General features: G+C 49.7%; 1 protein-coding gene across 3 annotated transcripts in view; it reads right to left on the bottom strand.

Annotated features, from left to right (window-relative positions):
* The window catches only part of UPF1 (UPF1 RNA helicase and ATPase), a 36,210-nt gene extending 16,650 nt beyond the window's left edge, over positions 1–19,560 (bottom strand). For all 3 annotated transcript variants that reach the window (XM_028483801.2, XM_028483800.2, XM_007116940.4), the window contains exons 1-5: positions 19,079–19,560; positions 4,993–5,135; positions 3,303–3,392; positions 817–984; positions 212–392 (exon numbers count right to left, since the gene is read on the bottom strand). In XM_028483801.2, coding sequence (XP_028339602.1) covers positions 212–392; positions 817–984; positions 3,303–3,392; positions 4,993–5,135; positions 19,079–19,300 — 804 coding nt within the window. In that variant the 5' untranslated portion in view covers positions 19,301–19,560. The remainder of the gene's footprint in view (positions 1–211; positions 393–816; positions 985–3,302; positions 3,393–4,992; positions 5,136–19,078) is intronic.
* Between the last annotated feature and the right edge of the window lie 340 nt (positions 19,561–19,900).

The following is a 19,900-nucleotide window of genomic DNA, read 5'->3' on the forward strand; positions in this document are numbered from 1 at the left end:
TTCCTTTCCCAGAGGCCTGGCGGGAGGTACCCATGGCACCCTCAGTCCCGCTTCCAGAAGGAGCTCGAGGGGCCACTCCAGGTAGAGGCTGCAGAGTCCCCCTCGAGCTCCTTCTGGAATCTCCTGTTTCTGAGACACCACCCCCAGCTCCCCTCTCCACCCCCGCCACACTTGGTGCCGAGACAGATGTGCATTCCCAGCAGGCCCTCACCTTCCAGAGCTCCTCCAGCTTGTTGATCTGCTGGGCGGTAATCTGCCGCGCCCGCAGCTGCTCCTGCTCAGAAGGGATCTTGACCAGCCAGGAGAGGAAGCAACGGTCCTGGATCAGGGGCTGCCACTGTGAGCTGTCCCAGTTAATGTCCTTGAGGCTGCTCTGACTGGCACAGGGTTGCCTGCAGAAGCCCCGAGGGCAGGGAGAGCCCAGGTGAGGATGACCTCTAGCCCCCCAAAGGCTTACCGCCTTTAACCTCAAAGGGGCGTTCCCTACCTTTCACTGTATGATCACATTACCTTTAAACTGTTAGCAATAAATTGCATCTCCCTGCACACTTGAGCTCTGAACTCTTAAAACTCAGAACAGACTTTGCTTTTACAGAATTGTTTTCATGATTTAACCAGAACACACCCCAAAAGGGTTATTTGACATTCCTAGCTCTCTAACAAGCCCCAACCCCCCGAACCTCCTTACACCTTGTCAGTCGGCAGAAACTATTTTAAAGCTCCATGGAGTCAGAAGCCATGGAGTGGCTGAGTCTTTGGGGAAGATGACTGGGGCTGAAAGGCAGTCCCCCAGGGAAATCACGGCCCCACCCTCACCTGCATAGCAGCACCACAACCGAGTCAGCCTTGGCAGGGATGAAGCCGAGGAGGAAGACGTTGCGGCAGCCGCAGTTATAACACTCCAGAACCGTCTCCCCCAGGGGCCCATCCTTGTGCAGAGTCACCTCTTTGCATTTTGCCCTCACGAGGTGATTTACAATGTGGCTGAAACCAGGAAATGATAAATAGTTAACACCCAAAGTTTGGCTTTTCACCACTTCCAATTTTCGAGCTCCATTAAAAGTTCCGGTACCGTTCACGGTCCATTAGCAGGAGTGGTCACACCTCATCCATCTGGCATCCCGGGGGACCAGCCAGCCCCTGAACTGGCTCCCCACTGAGCACAAAAATCAATCCGACTTGAACCATTTTTAAGGAAAACTTTCCTAACATGTTTCACACAGTTCCTGCTTTTTTCTCTCCCCCCCAGTTCCTGCTTTCTTAAATCCAACTTATTGGACCTAAGTGAATCTAATGCTGGGGCCAAGGCTGCTGTCCTGGAGAGGCAGGAGGCTTGCCCCTTTCACTGCTCCTCGGCTCGTTGTAGTTTCTCTCCTGCTCGTTTCAAAGTCACTTCTCATGGCCCCTGTGCCTGCTTCCAAGAGCAACACCCCTCCTCATTTGCTGCAGGCCAGGAAACCTGATAACCAGATGTATTAGAAACCTGAGGACAGTAAAAAATACCGAGTAGTGGGGCTCAGGGCTACTCTCCGGAAGCACAGGGCCAGCCCTGAACGGTCTGAAAGCCCCGCCGCCTCAGCTCTTTCCTTGCTGCGCCTGGCCAGGGCTCTGACGCCTTTCTCATTTCTGGGACACGGCTCACCTAAATCAGGGCCTGAGTGCCCCAGACACCGAACTCTACCCTCTGCCACGGCAGCCTCACTCAGGGCCCACGGGTGGTGCACAGCTCTGCCTCAAGCCCTCCCAGCCCCCCCAGCGATCTGCAACCTGGCTGCAGGTTTGTCACACACTGAGCATGCCTGCCAAGCCTCCAGCCTTCCCTGCTGCCGCCCTCACATCACCTTGGGAAACCCCTGCTGCTGCAAGCTTCGGCTCAGATGCCAACATCCTAATCCTCTCTGGCCCCACGAAGACTGTCAGATTACCTAACTAGTCATCACTGTTCTCCGTACCTCCAAAGCCACCCCTCCCCCCACCCCGCCACCCCTGGGCCTTCTACCAGGATCAGTGATTTCCTCTTGTCTTTTCTAGGCCCACCTCACCCCATTACACTGGTAGCTTCCTGAAGGCGAGTGGCTGTCCCATCACCTTCACAGTCTGACCTTGCACAGAACACACAATCTGGCTGGCCGAGTCTGTTTTCTCTTAGAGGCCCCCCCGCTCACCTCCCTGATCTTGGCTCTGCTGACCGGAAGCTGGGGTTGCCAGCCAAGGCAAGTTTTATTTAACTGCTTTTCCTGCAGGAGAGGAACTAATGCGAACACGGTAACACTTATAATTACCCAAAACATTCGGAAAATGGTATACCAGTCTCTTCTGGGTACCCTGAAGATGCTTTTCCCTTCAAATCTCTAAAAAACATCAGCTCCCTTTCTTGCCTCACTCAGAACCCCACAATTCACATTACTAACTCCAAGGTGACACGAGATCTGACCATTCTGTGTCCTCAGCCACGGCTGCCAAAGGCACAGGAAGGGTATGGGCCCTGTACAAATAAAGCTGCCTACGGAATTTTGTCACTTTATTTCTATAAAACATGAACCTCAGAGGAAAATGCCGTTTTCTTGCAGGCGACCTGGATCCCTGCCCCACGGAGACTCTGCTCTGCTTCCTTGTGGTAATGGAGTGACTCGCTGCACATCACGGCAGCCTTGGAGGAGTCACCAGGACCAGACCTACGCCAGTGGTGGAAGCTGAGGAGTCTCACCACTCGAGCTTAGCCAAATGGACTCTCCCCTGGAATCCAAGCACCCTCACAATGCGGATCTCACCCCAAACACAAAACAAGGGACCTAGTCACAGCTGCTGATGATCAACAGCAGGAAGGGAAGCCCAGAGCCGACGGTCAAGTGAACTTAATTTAATCTGATGATTCAGGATCTGGCCCATATTAGCCTCAGGACTGCTCTGATGAGCTAAGGCCAGAGGGAGCCTTCTCAGGAAGCGGCTCCCATGGATGCCCATTACTGTCTTGGGAACATCCTCCCCAGGCACCCAGTAATGGAGATGAACGGGCGTGCCAGGAGCTCATCTTGCAGAAAAATATAAATAAAAACTGGGAAAGAGAATTAAGCCAACCCTACTTGCATAATAAAAAGAACCACAGAGAATAAATCAAGGGTAAATACATTAAGGCATTCACACACCACCATCTGTTTCAAGTTAAACCAGTCACAGAGGAGGGAAAAAACCAGGTTTGTTAGCGTGATTTTATATTGTGCTTCGCTTCAACATTTCCATAATTTACACACAAATCTGAGCACAGCACTGATTAAAGACACATGCGCGGTTTGATTATCTACCTGCCAGAAGTATTTCCACGTCCATTACAGAACCACTTCTTGCTGGTATTACAGTAAACCACGCAAGCAGGATCGTGTATTCCGCAGTAACTAAAAAAGTCAAAACATCAACAGTTAAAGCTGGAAGACCACTCTCTGGTTTTAATTTGGCAGTATGTAAAATTCTTTCCTCTTACAACATTTTTAAGTTTTTCATTAAACACATACTCAAACCCAACGATCCCACTAACAAAATCCAATCAGTTAACTGCAGAGGCTTCCTGACCCTGTGAACGCAGGGAAGGGTTTAGGGGTGCTGTGGAGACTCCTCAGACAGCAGCAAAGCCCCTTCCAGGGTGAGGTCGGGGGGTGAGAGCAGTGCAAGGTGCCAGGTGAGCCCAACAACGGAGTCCTAAAACCCCCAAGGTGACCTAGTCACTCCCCTTGGCCTCAAGTTTCAGGAACCGTGACTTATAAGCAGGGAAATCAGCATCCCTAGCTCTGGGCACACAGAAGGTAAGCTGAGACCACGCTGCGTTCACAGTGCCTCCCATGCTCCAGCAGAGGGCGCCGTGCTCCTGGGAACACTCAGCTCAACCCAGCAGCGGAGGGTCCTGGGGTACAGACTGAGCTCAGCTCGCAAGGAGCACCTAGGGAGAGCCCCCTGGCCTCCCTTTTCTGAAAATCAACACACCAATAACAAAAATATTGGCTCTCCACAGAGTTCTGCATGTGGATGAAGCCAAGACTCAAGTCTCAAACGAGAATGTCCTCTGGCCAAGAACCTTCCCTGCAACACCTCACGCCAGGGGGGGCTCTCCCTCCTCCACTCCCCGGGGACGGCAGGAGTGCGAGGGGTTGTGCAGACTTTAACGACCTGCAGCTTCACCACGACCACTTCAAAGACATATTTGGTACATAACAGGAACACGAATACATATGTAAAATGTACTGTAAATGAGAGTGAACAAAGAGCCAACAAAGGAAAAAAGTGTGCCCACCAAGCAGGGAAAAGAGCGGCCCTCTGTCCCGTGATGGGTGCAGACCTCAGAGGGGCAGTGTGCCCAAGGGGCAGGCAGAGCTGAGTAGAGGCCCAGGCCCACTGCCCTGCCTGGCGGGGTGCCCTGAGCAAGATCATTTCACCTATTTTGGTCTCAATTTCCTCATGTGCGTGTAACAAAAAAGCAAGAGTAAGTCCAAACACAAGGGGTGGGTCCTCCTCTAGATGAGAATTCCAAATTTGGTCAACACACAGGTCTATCCACTGACTACTCACTTCCAATTTTTCAGGAATCTTCAACGCAACAAGGAGGCAGATGTTTTAAAGAAGCCTACAGTAATCTCTTTGTAAGAGAAATCTTAGCTGCTCTATTCACCCTCCAAATGCTCACCCGATGTGATGAGTTCTTTCTGATAAGTGAGTGGGCAGGTACTGGGTAACAACCCAAGGGCCTGAGGAAGGCAGAGAAGGGGAACCTTTCCCCCTCCAGCTGGGAGAATCAGGGATGATAGAGGGTGCTGATCCCATTCGCCTGCCCAGTAACGGGGACTTATGTGTGTACAAAGGCTTGAGCAACCTCCTTATTCCCAAGGACAGTGTTTCCAAGTGTCACAGTCCATGGTCTCAGAGGGGCCGCTGTAAAGTTAGCAAATGCATATAGAATGTGGATGCTCTGGGAGGCGAGTCCTCTCCTCCGCTGAAGGTGCTCACCTGCAGGCATGTATGGGGAGATCCTTTGTGTAATAGGTATCTTCCTCATCTTCTTCGAAGTTCAACTCGGCCAACAACTGGCTAGTCTTGGCCACGCTGTCATCCACGGCCCCGTTCTGCAGGATGCCCTCAGGTCCACCGACCTATGGCAGAAGGCAGCGTCACCATGAAAGACTGCAGCTTCCAGGCCTCAGCCCAGGCACGTCACTTCTCCCCATATGAGCAGTCATGGCAACCTTCCCGTGAAGACTGGCCTGCTCTCTACTGTGCGACAGTTCAGCATCTTCTGATTTGACTTTTCATACTCTCCTCTTCCCTATCAAACCTACCTGGCCAAAAACAGGGCACAAGTGGCTGAGGTCATCCGCCCTGCCACCTGCACACCCAGGCCCAACCCCATCTAGCCATAGCGCCATGACTACAAGCAGGAAGCTGAGGGCCACAAGAAGCAAGATGACTTTTTACAAACCAGGTATGGTCCCCCTCTGCGGACAGCTGCACAAAGGTCCTCCTCCTTTAAAGCCTAAGCACCAGAAGTAAAAGTTGTGACCCCTGCAGATGTGGGAATGCAGTTCTCTCATTAGTCCACATACTTCCTTCACTGTCAGTTCCCCTCTCCAGAAGGCAGCCCTTCTTAATTATGAATTAGAAATTGAATGTTAGGATAATCTTCCAGTTTTCAGGACACAATCTTACTAAATGTACCCTTTATATGTTATAACAGCAAAAACATACAAATAGGCAACTTTAAATAACTAAGCGATGAATTTCACAGGCACCTCTGCTGGGCTCACACATCCATTCACGGGTGCACAGACTCAGCTTGTCCGAGGGAAACAGGTGCTCCTAATGCTGCCCCCCTAGGAACTGCCTCCTCAGACAGCAGCCAACAGTCCCCATCATGGTCCCCACGGGCCACAGCCCACACAAGGCTGGGTCAAGCAGTGGAAGCATCATGCGATGAAAGACGGGAAGGACTGACAGGAGCCCCAGGGCAGCCACCAGGTTTCTCTGAGCTGTGAGACGGGATCAGACACTGGCCTGCCACACAGAGCTGGGAAACCAAAACCCACACCCACGCCATGAGGGGCCGGCTCAGGCCAGTCCCTGTCCACTGCTCCAGTCACCTATACAGGCCTAAGGACAATGGGTCTCCTGAGGCGGGGGCATCCCAGAAACTCCAAAGGTGCATTCGGGTTGTCAAGGAAGCCAAGAACCCATTACGGGAACACGTGTCTCTGTAATGGTCTCAGCCAGATCAGAACCCCATTTCACTGTGTCTGCCACCACTTTAATATACTATCTTTTTTTCTTAAGATTTTTTTGATGTGGACCATTTTTAAAGTCTTTATTGAATTTGTTACAATATTGCTTCTGTTTTATGTTTTGGTTTTTTGGCCACCTGGCATGTGGGATCTTAGCTCCCCAACAAGGGATCAAGCCCACACCCTCTGCATTGGAAGGCGAAGTCTTAACCACTGGACCACCGGGGAAGTCCCAACATTTTTTCAGAAGGCAACAATCAGGTTAAATACAAGAAGACTGTATGCTTTGTTTGGGGGAAATTTTTTTTTTCAAAAATGAAAAATCAGTATCAACTTTTGGATTTTACTGTAATGAAGATAGTATTACTAACATCATCACAAGCACCTCTTCGTAAATCCCTGATCTCCTTTTTAAAAAAACTGTAAGTGGTTCTGTGGCGTTAAGTACATTCACTCGGTTGTGCAACCACTACCACCATCCATCTCCAGAACTTTCTCATCTTCTCAAACTGAAACTGTCCATTCCCCATCCATCAGCCCCGGGCAACCTCCATTCTACTTTGTTTCTATGAATTTGACTACTGTAGGGACCTCACATAAGTGGAATCATATGGTATTTGCCCTTTTGTGACTGACTTATTTCACTTAGCATAATGTGCTCAAGGTTCATCTATGTCCTAACTGTGTCAGAACTTCCTCCCTTTTTAAGGCTGAATAATATTCCATTGTATGGACACACAACATTTTGTTTATCCATTCATCTGTCAGTGGATACTTGGGTTGCTTCCACCTTCTGGCTGCTGTGAATGATGTTGCTATGAACATGGAGTACGAGTATCTCTTCAAGTCCCTGTTTTCAATTCTTTGGGGTATATACCCAGAAGTGAAGTTGCTGAACCATATAATTATTCTATGTTTAACTTTTTGAGGAATTGCCATACTGTTTTCCACAGTAGCTACACTATTTTATATTCCCACCCACCAGTAGTGCACAAGGGTCCTAATTTCTCTACATCCTTGCCAACACTTCTGATTTTTCTATTGGTTGCTGATAGTAGCCATCCTAATGGGTGTGAGGTGGTATCTCACTGTGGTTTTGATTGGCATAACCTGGATTATAATGACGCTAAATATCTTTTCCTATGCCTGTTGGCCATTTGTATATCTTCTTTGGAGAAAGGTCTAGTCAAGTACTTTGCCCATTTTTAATCAGGTTGTTAAATTTCTTGTTGTGCTTTGTTTGAAAAAATTTTTAAACATTTATTTATTTAGGCTGCACTGGGTCTTAGTTGTGGCACGTGGGCATGTGGGATCCTTAGCTGCAGCCAGCAGGCTTCTTAGCTACAGCATGCGGACTTCTTAGTTGTGGCATGCGGACAAACTCTTAGCTCCCCGACCAGGGATTGAACCTGGGCCTCCTGTACTGGGAGCATGGAGTCTTACCCACTGGACCACCAGGGAAGTCCCCTTTGTTTGAAATTTTGATAGCAAGTTACTACTTCAAAGTCACCTCGGGCTTCCCTGGTGGCGCAGTGGTTGAGAGTCCACCTGCCGATGCAGGGGACACGGGTTCGTGCCCCGGTCTGGAAAGATCCCACATGCCGCGGAGTGGCTAGGCCCGTGAGCCATGGCCGCTGAGGCTGCGCGTCCGGAGTCTGTGCTCCGCAACGGCAGAGGCCACAACAGTGAGAGGCCCGCATACCGCAAACAAAAAAAAAAAAGTCACCTCTCCTTTTAGCAACACTTCTCCTGACACATGCAGCGGCAATACTGGGATGAGGTTGCCGACAAGGGACCAAGACACATCTCAGTGTGACTGCCTCAGCACACACGTGTTTGTTTTCTGAAAGTGTGTGGCCAGATTACGGTACCTGGATTTCACTTCATGTCAGTGAAAGAGCCACATATATCATGCTACAGGGGAGGGCTGAGAGGGTGTGGGCCACAATCTCAGTCTCAGAATGGTATTTACATTTTTAAATGGCTGGATTACCTAATAGTAGATATTCACTTCTTGTCTCACAAAGCCTAGAACATTTACTACCTAGCACTTTAAGGAAATGCTTGCTGACATCCAAAGAAGACATACAGATGATCAACAGGTACATGACAAAATGCTCAATATTGCTAATTATTGGAGAAATGCAAACCAAAACTATGAGGTATCACTTCACACCAGTCAGAATGGCCATGATTAAAAAGTCTACAAACAATAAATGCTGCAGAGGGTGTGGAGAAAAAGGAACTCTCCTTTGCTGTTGATGGGAATGTAAATTGCTGCAGCCACTATGGAGAACAGTATGGAGGTTCCTCAAGAAACTAAAAATAGAACTACCATATGACCCAGCACTCCCACTCCTGGGCATATATCCGGATAAAACTCTAATTCGAAAGGTACATGCACCCCAATGTTCACAGCAGCACTATTTACAACAGCCAAGACATGGAAGGAGTCTAAATGTCCATCGACAGAGGAATGGATAAGAAGATGTGGTACATATACATAAAATGGAATATGACTCAGCCATAAAAAAGAATGAAATAATGTCATTTGCAGCAACACGGATGGACATATCATATTATCGTATTAAGTGAAGTCACTTATATTAAGTGAAGTCAGACAGAGAAAGACAAATATCATATGATATCACTTGCATGTGAAATCTAAAAAAATGAAACAAATGAACTTATTTACAGAACAGAAATGGACTCACAACCACAGAAAACAAACTTATGGTTACCAAAGGGGCTGATGGGAGGGGGGTGTTAATTAGGAGTTTGAAATTGACATATACACCCTGCTACTATAAAATAGATAAAACAACAGAGACCTACAGTATAGGGTACTACATTCAATATCTTGTAATAACCTATAATGGAAAAGAATCTGAAAAAGAATATATATATAACTGAATCATTTTGCTGTATACCTGAAACTAACACAATATTGTAAATTAACTATACTTCAATTTAAAAAATGGTTGGGGGACTTCCCTGGTGGTCCAGTGGTTAAGACTCCACAATCCCAATGCAGGGGGCCCAGGTTCGATCCCTGGTCAGGGAACTAAGATCCCACATACCGCAACTAAGACGGCATGCCTTAGAGAAGCCCGTGCGTCACAACGAAGACCCAGCGCAGCCAAAATAAATAGATAAATAAATAAATTTTAAAAATAAAATAAAAAATGGTTAATTTAAAAAAAAAAGAAAAAAGAAAATGCTTGCTAACTCCTAGTCTAGAAGAACTCCTAAAATGTCTCATCAGGTTGTATAAACTTTTATGTGTAAAGAAATATCCTTAGTGATATGTGAATCTTTACTTTCCTGAAACATCAAAATTAGTATGTGGAGTAATATGGACACCTGTGTGACACCAGGTGCCTTCATTCCACCCACTCCTGCTTCATCCAGGCCTCAGATCCTACACTTCATCTCCCCTCACAGAGGGAAGAGTGAACCAGCAGAGGGCACACCAGGAATGTGTGAGGCTCTTAACAGAGCCTGACCAACCATGTGACGACCCTTTCTCTGCATCACTCATACCCCTTCAGGCTTAAAGAGGAGCAGGAAATCTAAGTCCGCTCTAGGACCTGCTCTAGGAACTCTCAAGAGACAATACAATACCGACACAACACAAGAAGGTCAGGTAGATTCTCCCTCACCCCCACTGAAGGCAGGGAGACTAGAGAGAGAGGAGTCCAGATTCCCCAGTAGGCCCTGTAGCTGTGTGGCTGGGGGGCGTGGGTGTGTCCCTCCTCACAAGTACTTATGCACACCTACACACCACATGCACTTGTCCAACCCCTGCCCAGCCCCACTCCTGCCCAGCTGTGACCTGACCACAACACAGACTTCTATAGCTGGCTTGTTAGTTTCTCCCTCTACTTTCTGGAAAGTTTTAAGATAAACATTAACTTCAAAAATACATTTGACCTTAGCAACTATAATTAAATGAGTTAAAGAACTGAAGAGTGCCTGGCACAGAGAATGCCCACAATCCAAGCCAGGTGAAGTAATGGAAGAAGGGAGGGGAGTGTCCTTGTCTGGCACAGGACTGAGGTTATCAACCCATCACCTCCAGCCAGGACCCCAGGGTCCTGCTGGGCTCAAGAAGGGAAAGTCCTCCCTGCACCCCTGGCACCAAGCCCATCCCCAGGCACCATGTCACTGGGTCTAGAAAGCGAAGGAAACAGTTCCCTCTCCACCCCTGCTCTGGATACTCATTATTGAAGTCCATCTATGAGCTGCTGAGCTGATCAAGGCCTTGCAGAGGTTTTCTGCCCAGAGAGTTTCTTACAACCCACTGCAGAACTCAGTGCACCTCAGAGCAGCAGGAAGAGAGGTCACTTCATTCCCACAAAGGAAAAGCACATCAGTTCAAAAATTACCACTAACTGTGCTGGTAAGAACTTTTAGACCATAAATTTTTACCCCAAACCTCATAAGTGTCATACCACTCAGCATGAAATGGACATTTCTGTCCCTCAATCCCCAGCTATGCCAATGTCCCAGGGCCTTTGCACTCACTATCCCCCTGGCTTCTACACAGATGGCTCCTGGTCGTTCAGTCCCGGTCCACAGGGCACCTCCTAGGGAGGCCTCCCCTGACCCCATCTGAGGGGCGCCAGTGGGGCCAGCTCTGCCGGTCCTGCTCCCTGCTGTGACCCCCGCACCTAGAACTGAGCCCACACTCCAAGAGGCTCTCACAGTGTTAGCTAAATGAACATATCTTCTCATCCAAAATATAAAGGTTGAGATGTAAAATGACTCATCATTTATTCTTTTCTTCCACAACTTAAATAAAAAAGAGTTAGTGGGAAATCGCCTTTCCCTCAGGTGACCTGAGGCAGAGAGGAACTACCAGGTCTCTGAGCCCTGCCTCAGGAAAAGGCTAACAGAAGATCCGCTCTCCCTCAGCTTTTGAAAAAGTTTCAAAACTACAGAGAATGAATGACCCACACACCCACCATCTGGATCCACCAGCCACTCACATTTTGCCACACTTGCTCTCTCCCTCTCTTGCTCTGCACACATATGCACACATGCGTTCACACACACATACTTTTCTGTTCCTGATCCATTTCAGAATCATAAGTCCCAGGACAAGGGCTTTCTCCACACAACCACAATATAAACATCACACTCAGGAATAATGCTGATATAATACTGATATCTAATACACAGAGACACATTTTCCCAATGTTCTAATAATGTCCTTTACAGTTTTTTAAATCCAAGACCCAGTTAACAATTACACATTATTTGTGATGTAATCTCTCAGCCTTCTTTAATCTATTAGTTTTAACCACAAGAAATTGTTGAGATTTGACCATTTTTGACCTACAATGAAGGGAACTTCACATGGTCCCACCCAACACATCAGTCCCTGAGCTTTGGGTTAAAGGAGTTCTACCTGCCTCCCTCTTTTCAGTAGACCCTTGTTTTGATCAAATGCCAAGTCCACCCCTGCAGTTCATTTCAAAGCTCAAGAATATCCTCGACCTGTCTGGGGTGTCTGCAGCTCACCTCGTGCTGCCCCCGCCTGCCCAGCTCTGGGGTCAGCCACTCTCAAAGGAGCTCACAGCCTGAGATGGAATCCACCCACACCTGCAGGGAGAAGCCAGGCTGTGAGGAGAGGTTCAGTCCAGAAGGCAGGACACCTCACAGGACAATGACCTGGACCGGATCCTGGCTCAGTGGCATGAAAAGAAGAAGAGGGAGGGGCTGCCCAGAAGAGCAAGGCTGGAGACATGACAATCAATCACATTAACACTAGACCTCACAGGGATCCAGACCAGGTAAATAATCTGACTATGGAGAAAGGGAAGCCCCATGTATTCAATATTAGATGATCCTGAAAAACTATTGTTGGTGCTGTTTGTCTGACCACAGCAGTACGGCTATGAAGGAAAGATGCCCTTTTCATGTTTTCAGAAATGCATTCTAAATAGCATAGGTCTAAATGGTTGAGCATAACTAACTCATATGGCTCGACCTCAGAAGAGTGAAATGACAAGTTGGATTTGCTTTAAAACACTTCAGCAAAGAAAAAAAAAAAGAGAGAAAAGAAAATCTTCACAACCATCAAATCAAGAAGACAGATGGGCAGGATTTGCTTTATCTACTTATACATGAGAGAATTCCTAATAAACATTTTTACACAATACAGGTGGACAACATGGCTGCCTGGAATCTGTGTTAGCTCTGCAGAGCCATCCACTTGACAGGAGTGATGTAAGATGAGCACAGCTTGTACCAAATGGCTTCTGCCCCGGGATGAGGCAAGCAACCCCTCCAGGTTCACTGTCAGCCCTGGCAGCTGAGCTATGTGAGGAGCTAGAGTAGATAGGAAGGTGCTATCCTCAGTCATGACAAAGGGCTACTCACAGCTCAGCAGGCAGCCTAAATCAACTGTACTGTCTAGAAGCCGTCCTGGCAACAGTCCGCAGGGATCCTGAGAAGCCCGGCTCAGTTGTCCAACTCGCAAGCTGCTAGTGGACCAACACACATAAAAAGGCACAAGGACCCTATGCCAGCCATGGGATCCCAGGACCCGGCATTCCTGTTGTTTATCAGAGGAAGTAGGATTTTGCCCTCAAGGAAAGCTCTTCCGGCAAGAAGAGTTCAAAGCCCCCCAAAGACTGGGGCCCCATAAGACTTGGAAAAGGGAGCACGGAGACCCGGCCCAACTCACTGCCCCCTCTGCACCTCCCAGGCCACATTCTGCTCTGGGTCCCACTGAACACAATGGTCATCTTGGCCCTTCTCTGTGAGCTGGACTGTCCTATACCACCAAAAGACCACCCCTACCACGCTAACCACAACTGCCCCTCAGTTGAGAGCCACTGCCCACAATCTGCCCCTCCAGCCCCTGCGCACAGCGCTCTGGTGGGGCCTCTCCCTCCTGCAAGTCCTCTCACCCAGCTCTCAGGGCAGCACCTCCAAAGGCCTGCTGATCCCCTACTCACACCTCCCATCCAAGGGGAGCCCTGCCTCAGCCCAGGGGGATCCCAGGCCCTGATGAAAACCATCAGACAAGAACTCATGCCTGCTCTAGAGGAATTATGAGGACTCGGGGACAACGGAGTGCTCAGCACAGTGACAAGCACGTGCCCGAGGAGTGGCCACTGTGGCCACCTGGTACTGTGGTAGTTCACACATGCACACACCTGAGGGCACATATCTGACTCCAGCACTCTCTGCTTGAGCTCCCCTTCTAGCCTCAGCCAAACTCTGCCAGGTCTCCCCGCCACCTAAGGGCCCTTCCTCTCAAGGGAGGTCACGGCACCCCTCAGCAGCAACACAAGGCTCCAGGATCCAGCCCGAGCCCCTCGTCGTGGACAACAGCCCTTTCCCTCCATGCCAAGCCCTGTGCCCAAGTTGTTCAGCGTGCACTTCCTGAACAACTCAAGGACCACCACTCACAAAGGCTTTTTTCCCTTTCCCTCCTCTGGGCCCTCACTGTCCCCAGGGTCAACTGCAGACTGGGCAGCACCAGCCATTTCTAACAAAGCAACTGCAGTTGGCAAAGGACTCACTTTGACTCCCAGCGGGAGTAAGCCCTCCCCAAGCACAGCAAGACAGGGAAACAGAAGTACTGAGAGGACGGGAGTCGAGAACCAGGCTGAGGAGGTTAGCCTGAGAGTCTGTGCAGAGGGAACAAAACAAAACGTGAACAGACACATGAGGGCTCCCAGGCTCACCACAGGAGCAGTGTGGCCAGGCCTCAGCTCCTACCTCTGAACCCCAGCACAGAACCTACCTAGCACACAAGGCACCACATCTCCCCAATGTGTGACCTGGAGTTGGAAGCGCGGGGTCACCCAATCTCCCTACTTTAGAACTTTAACAAGAAACTACCAAGGGGCTTCCGTGGTGGCGCAGCGGTTGAGAGTCCGCCTGCTGATGCAGGGGACACGGGTTCGTGCCCCGGTCCGGGAAGATCCCACGTGCCGCTGAGCGGCTGGGCCCGTGAGCCATGGCCGCTGAGCCTGCGCGTCCGGAGCCTGTGCTCCGCAACGGGAGAGGCCACAACAGTGAGAGGCCCGCATACCGCAAAAAAAAAAGAAACTACCAAGATTAGAAGGAGCAAAAATAGAAGAGGAAAGGAAAGGTGGCATGAAAGAGAACTCAGGACAGTGAGTGACTGTTGTGATGGCTACACAGCCCAGTAAATTTACTAACAAAAAAAACACAAAACACTGAATTGAACACTTAAAAACAAGAGGACTCGGGAACCGCCTGGCTGTCTAGTGGTTAGGACTCTGTGCTTCCAATGCCAGGGACCCGGGTTCAGTCCCTGGTCGGGAAACTAAGATCCCGCAAGTTGCTTGGCAAAGCCAAAAAAAAAAAAAAAAAAAAAAAGTATGTCTTACCTGCTTATATCCATGACCCAAATCAAGGTGTGTGAAATTGTAAAAATTATAAAAAAACAAACAAACAAGAGGACTCTGGTATATGACCATACCTCAGTAAAGCTATTATTTATTTATTTTATTATTACTTTTTTTTTTTTTTTTTTTTTTTTGGCTGCGTTGGGTCTTCATTGCTCCGCGCAGCCTTTCTCTAGTTGCGGTGACTGGGGGCTACTCTTCATTGCGGTGCACGGGCTTCTCACTGCGGTGGCTTTTCTTGTTGCGGAGCACGGGCTCTAGGCACGCGGGCTCAGTAGTTGCGGCTCACGGGCTCTAGAGCGCAGGCTCAGTACTTGTGGCACACGGGCTTAGTTGCTCCACGGCATGTGCGATCGTCCCAGACCAGGGCTCGAACCCGTGTCCCCTGCATTGGCAGGTGGATTCTTAACCACCGAGCCACCAGCGAAGTCCAGTAAAGCTATTAGAAAGATACCTCTCTTTTTTGGCTGTGGGAGCTAGACTGATAGAGAACTTTGTTCTGCTGTTAATATTGGTATTGTATTAGTGTTAACTTTTCCCCCAATCATGCTGAATCTGGGTAACGAAATTAACTGGGGAAATAGAGTTAGAAGTTATTTCACTTATTAAGCAGTAACTGACAAGTAAGCCCTCCCTTTCGGGGGTTTGGAACCAAACGCCAGAAATCCAATAAGAGAAAAGTACAGGTAGAACACATGCCAGAGCTCCTGCGAGGTTAGCAGCATCTCATCTCCAATTTTCTCAAGGCGTACTTATGTCACAGCTGTACTGAGTGTTCACGGAACAAAAAACGGCCGACTCAAATTTTAAACTCACCACTTTTAGGAACCCCAGAACTATATGGAACTCACTCCTCATCATAAGCTGAGGGCCAGGAAGCAGAAGATTATCTGTTTACCTGGACAATCAAGGATATGCTGGAACAGCCTTCCCTGACTTCTGAAGGCAGCAGGTTTTGAAGAGTAGGTAGCAGCTCTTTATAATTTTATAAATTGACACACATCAATGTACATAAACACCAGTGAATCCATCAATAAAGGTAACAAACACATCCATCACCCTCAGTCTCCTCGTGCCTTTGCCATGCCTCTCTCCTTTCCTCCCCTCCCCACAACCACTGATCTGCCTTCTGTCACTGTAGGTTACCTAGCACTTTCTAGAGTTTTATATGTACAGAATCAAAGAGTATATACTCTTTTTTAAGTGCATCTTTCACTCACTGTAATTATTTTAAGATGCATCCATGTTGCTGGCTGTATCAATGGTTCATTTCCTTTTTTTTGTTTGGCAGTGTTCCCAACTCTTAAGATTTTCACCATAATTCCAATGTTTGGAGGAAACACGATAGTAGCAACAGTCAAGGGGAAATATTCCAGCTAGGCAGACCAGAAGGTCTGTAATACCAGCTATTATGCAAAGGACTTCCAAAATTACCTTTCTCTGCCCTTTGAGGGGTAGGGGAAGGGGCCAGGAAAGGGTCAAATACTCAAAAGAAAACTGCCCCTTTATCTTAAGGACACTTGGCAAGGCTTTGATAAATATCAGTTTCAAATCATAAACAAGAAAACAAGTGTTATTGGAACCAACTCAGAGCTCAGCAGGAGTCACCTCTGCCTGCCATTCTCCCACCCTGGCCAAGACACACATGTGTCACCTCAACAAACTTTCAGATAAAACCAACTGTGCAAAACTGGCAGTCAAGACTGATATCAAAAGTGGCTACACACCAGAAAACAGTCTGGCAGCACCTGAAAAAGCAACGGGCAGTTGTTACCATACCACCCACCAATTTCACTGAAGGCTTACGTCCACACAGAAACCTGTACAGACGTTCACAGCAGCTTTTTCCATAACAGCTAAAAACAAAAACAACCCAAATGTCCACCGACAGGTAAGTGGATAAACAAAATGTGGTCTGTCTGTGCTGTGGAATATCATTCAGTCATAAAAAGGAATGGAGCAGATACATGCTACAACATGGATGAACCTTGAAAACATGCTCAGTAAAAGAACAAAAGACCACATACTATATGTCTGTCTATATGAAATGTCCAGAGTACGTAAATCCAGAGATAGAAAGATTAGTGGCTGCCTGGGGTTAGAGAAGGGAGGACTGACAGGCTAAGGGGTGCAGGGCTTCTCTTTATGCTGATGAAAATGTCCTAAAATCGACTGTGGTGGTGGCTGCACAACTCTGAATGTACTGAAGTCACTGAATTGCACACTTTGAATGGGTGAAGTGTATGGTATGTGAATTCTACCTCGTTAAGCTGTGAAACAAAAGTGGTTGCCCAGCACTTGACAATCCACAGCCACTCATCCAACAAGATAAAATCAAAAGGCACTCAGAATAGAAGCCCAGGGACTTCCCTGGTGGCACAGTGGTTAAGAATCCACCTGCCAATGCAGGGTACATGGGTTCCAGCCCTGGTCCGGGAAGATCCCACATGCCGCGGAGCAACTAAGCCCGTGCGCCACAACTACTGAACCTGTGCTCTAGACCCCGTGAGCCACAACTACTGAGCCCACGCGCCTACAGCCCATGCTCCAATACAAGAGAAGCCACCGCAATGAGTAGCCCCCGCTCACCACAACTAGAGAAAGCCCGCACAAAGCAACAAAGACCCAACGCAGGCAAAAATAAATAAATAAGTAAATAAATTTATTAATTAATTAAAAAAAAAAAAACACCCAACTAGAACTCAAGAGCTGCCCCAGGCTTGCTGTTTTATAGGCTACAGTTTAAACAAGATTTGCAGTAAAACGATTACCTCTCACAACCCTGAGGTGCCACGGGTCATGGCACACTGCTCAACCAAGAGATCTTTATCCTCAGCCTTCCGGACACGCTGGACACAAATTACAGACAGCACTATCTGGTCTATCCATTCATACATGAGTCCAGATTTCACGTATGTTTAAAAGTAACAAAAATATAGCTGTTATCCCCATTTTACAGCTGTGAAAACAGGTCTACAGAGTATGAAACTACAGGCGTTATCATGAGCCTCCAGCGGCTCATTCATTTCTCCATGCAAACTCTCCCCTCTCTACCTTCCCCCACCATATGTAAACAAAACCGAAAAAACATACATATGGTGCACACCTGTTCTCCCTGATGCCCCACCCATCAAGCTTCTATTTTTAAGGAATCTGGGGTTAGCATGAGTCAAATGTTTTCTGCTTCTATTAGGGGCTAAAAGAAAGTCCAAGTGGGTGGTCTACCCACGGGAATGACTCATCCAACTAGAATGTAAGCCCCCTCCTCCAGGACAGGGTTTGAGCTCACTTTGGCTGAGGATGGGTTAGCTCCCTGCACCCTGGCAGTGGATCCTCTTACTAAGGGACACCTATGACAAGGTGAACCCTATAGCTCCTCCCTGGCTGAGAATTCAGGAAAATAAACCTGAAGGAGGTGCCAGGCACAGGAATGGAATCTGAGATCCACAGGAAGATGGCTACATTCCTGGGGAGCCCAGCCCAAGACCACTGCCAGCCCCTTCTCCCACCCCAAGGCAGGGACCCAGGTCCAGGAAGTGTATGCCCAACACACTCTCGTAACACAAACCCAAATTTAAAATAACTGAGCAGCCTTCGCTAAATGTTCACATCATTAAGAACAAAACTTTCTGACGTGGCACAACGATTTATATGAAACCCACTACCAATGCCCCATTGGAGGAACAAACTCAAAACCAACTTTTCCAAGGCAGGGCTGTGGAGTTACGTAACAGGTATATTTCAGCAACAGGCAATGCAAGAAGGAAAAACAAAACGCAAACTGCTTCATGAATAATCTTAAAAGCCAGCGAGTGTGGGGTTCTCGATTGGATGGAAAAATTCCGTTTCTGCTGGGGAAGCCTCGACCCTCCTCTCGCCAGCATCCCAGGGCCCGGTGAAATTTGAACCCGCCGCACAGTGGGCATGAATGGGGGCGGGGTGCCCTGATGGCTGCGACCACAGGTAAGGGAGTGGGGCAGGGCGGTCGCATCAGCCAGAGGGGGAACCGGAGCAGATCACCCCGGAGCTGGTTTGAGCAGGGCACTGACCCAGCTGGAGGGGAACTCGGGGAAAAGTCGCCCCCGACCTGGCCAGAGACGGACCTAGGGCCGCTCACCTCGGACAGGCCCGGAAGAGGACTTGGGACAGATCACCTAAGACCCGACCTGAGCTAGGTCCTGAGATCACTCGGACGCAACCAGAGCGAAACTTGAAGGAGATCTACCCGGGTCCGGCTGAAGAGCGGAAACTAGGGCAGGTTACTCCGGGCACGTCCTGAGCGGGAGATCCCCGGCCAGGTTACTCCGGACCCGGCCGGACTGTGGGACCCGAGCAGATCAGTCCGGGCCCGGCTGGAGGGGAAACCGGGGCAGGTTCCCGACCGCCGAGGCCCGGCCCCGGCTTCCGGCGTCGCCATGTGCCACTCACCTGCGCGTCGAGCTGTCCGGCCGCCGCGCCCGGGCCCGCGCAGACCGGGGCCCCAGCGCCGCCACCTCCGGGGCCGCCGGGGGGCGTCTGCGTCTGGCTGGGAAGAGTGAAGTCGGTAAACTCGAACTCGGAGCCCTGGGTGTCGGCGCCGAGCAGCTCGGCCTCCTCGGTGTCCAGGAAGGTGAGAGTCTGCGAGCTGGGCCCGTACGCCTCCACGCTCATGGTGCCGCCGCGTAGAGCTCTCAGGCTGGCTCCGCACCGCACTCGAGCCCGCCGCCGCGCTGAGGCCTAGGCCGCAGGCCTCGGGCTGCCGCCGCTGCGCCCGCGCCCGTGGAACGGATCAAAACGCCCGCCGCAGAGCGAGCAGGGTCGAGAGTCACGCGCGCCAAACCGCCGCCGCTGCCGCCGAGCCTCTCAGCTTCGTCGCTTCCTTCGGAGCCGCCCGCCCTCGCAGCCCTCGGCAGGAACCGCCGCCACCGCTGCCGTCGCCGCCGTGCGCGTGCGCGAGCCCGACGCCGGCGCAGGTGCGCGTGCGCGAGCCCGACGCCGGCGCAGGCGCGCGCACTCCTTGAGGTCGTCTCCAACCGCGCCCGGACTCCCGGAGCCTAGCGGGCCGACGGGACGCGCAGCGTGCACGCGTGGGGGGCGGAGCTTCCAACCGCCGTCTCAGCAGACGCTCCGGTACGTGGTCCCGCCCCAACCGCTGCTCTGTGACGCTGGGGCAGCGGTTGGTTTCCGTCTTGGTCGTCAGTGTCGTTAGAGGCGGCGATAGTGTCTTGGGTTAACTGAGCGCCAACTGAATTCCTTACATAGGTGGAACAC

The sequence above is a fragment of the Physeter macrocephalus genome, unplaced genomic scaffold (assembly GCF_002837175.3).
Source record: "Physeter macrocephalus isolate SW-GA unplaced genomic scaffold, ASM283717v5 random_72, whole genome shotgun sequence".
In the NCBI taxonomy this organism is placed as follows: Eukaryota; Metazoa; Chordata; class Mammalia; order Artiodactyla; family Physeteridae; genus Physeter; species Physeter macrocephalus.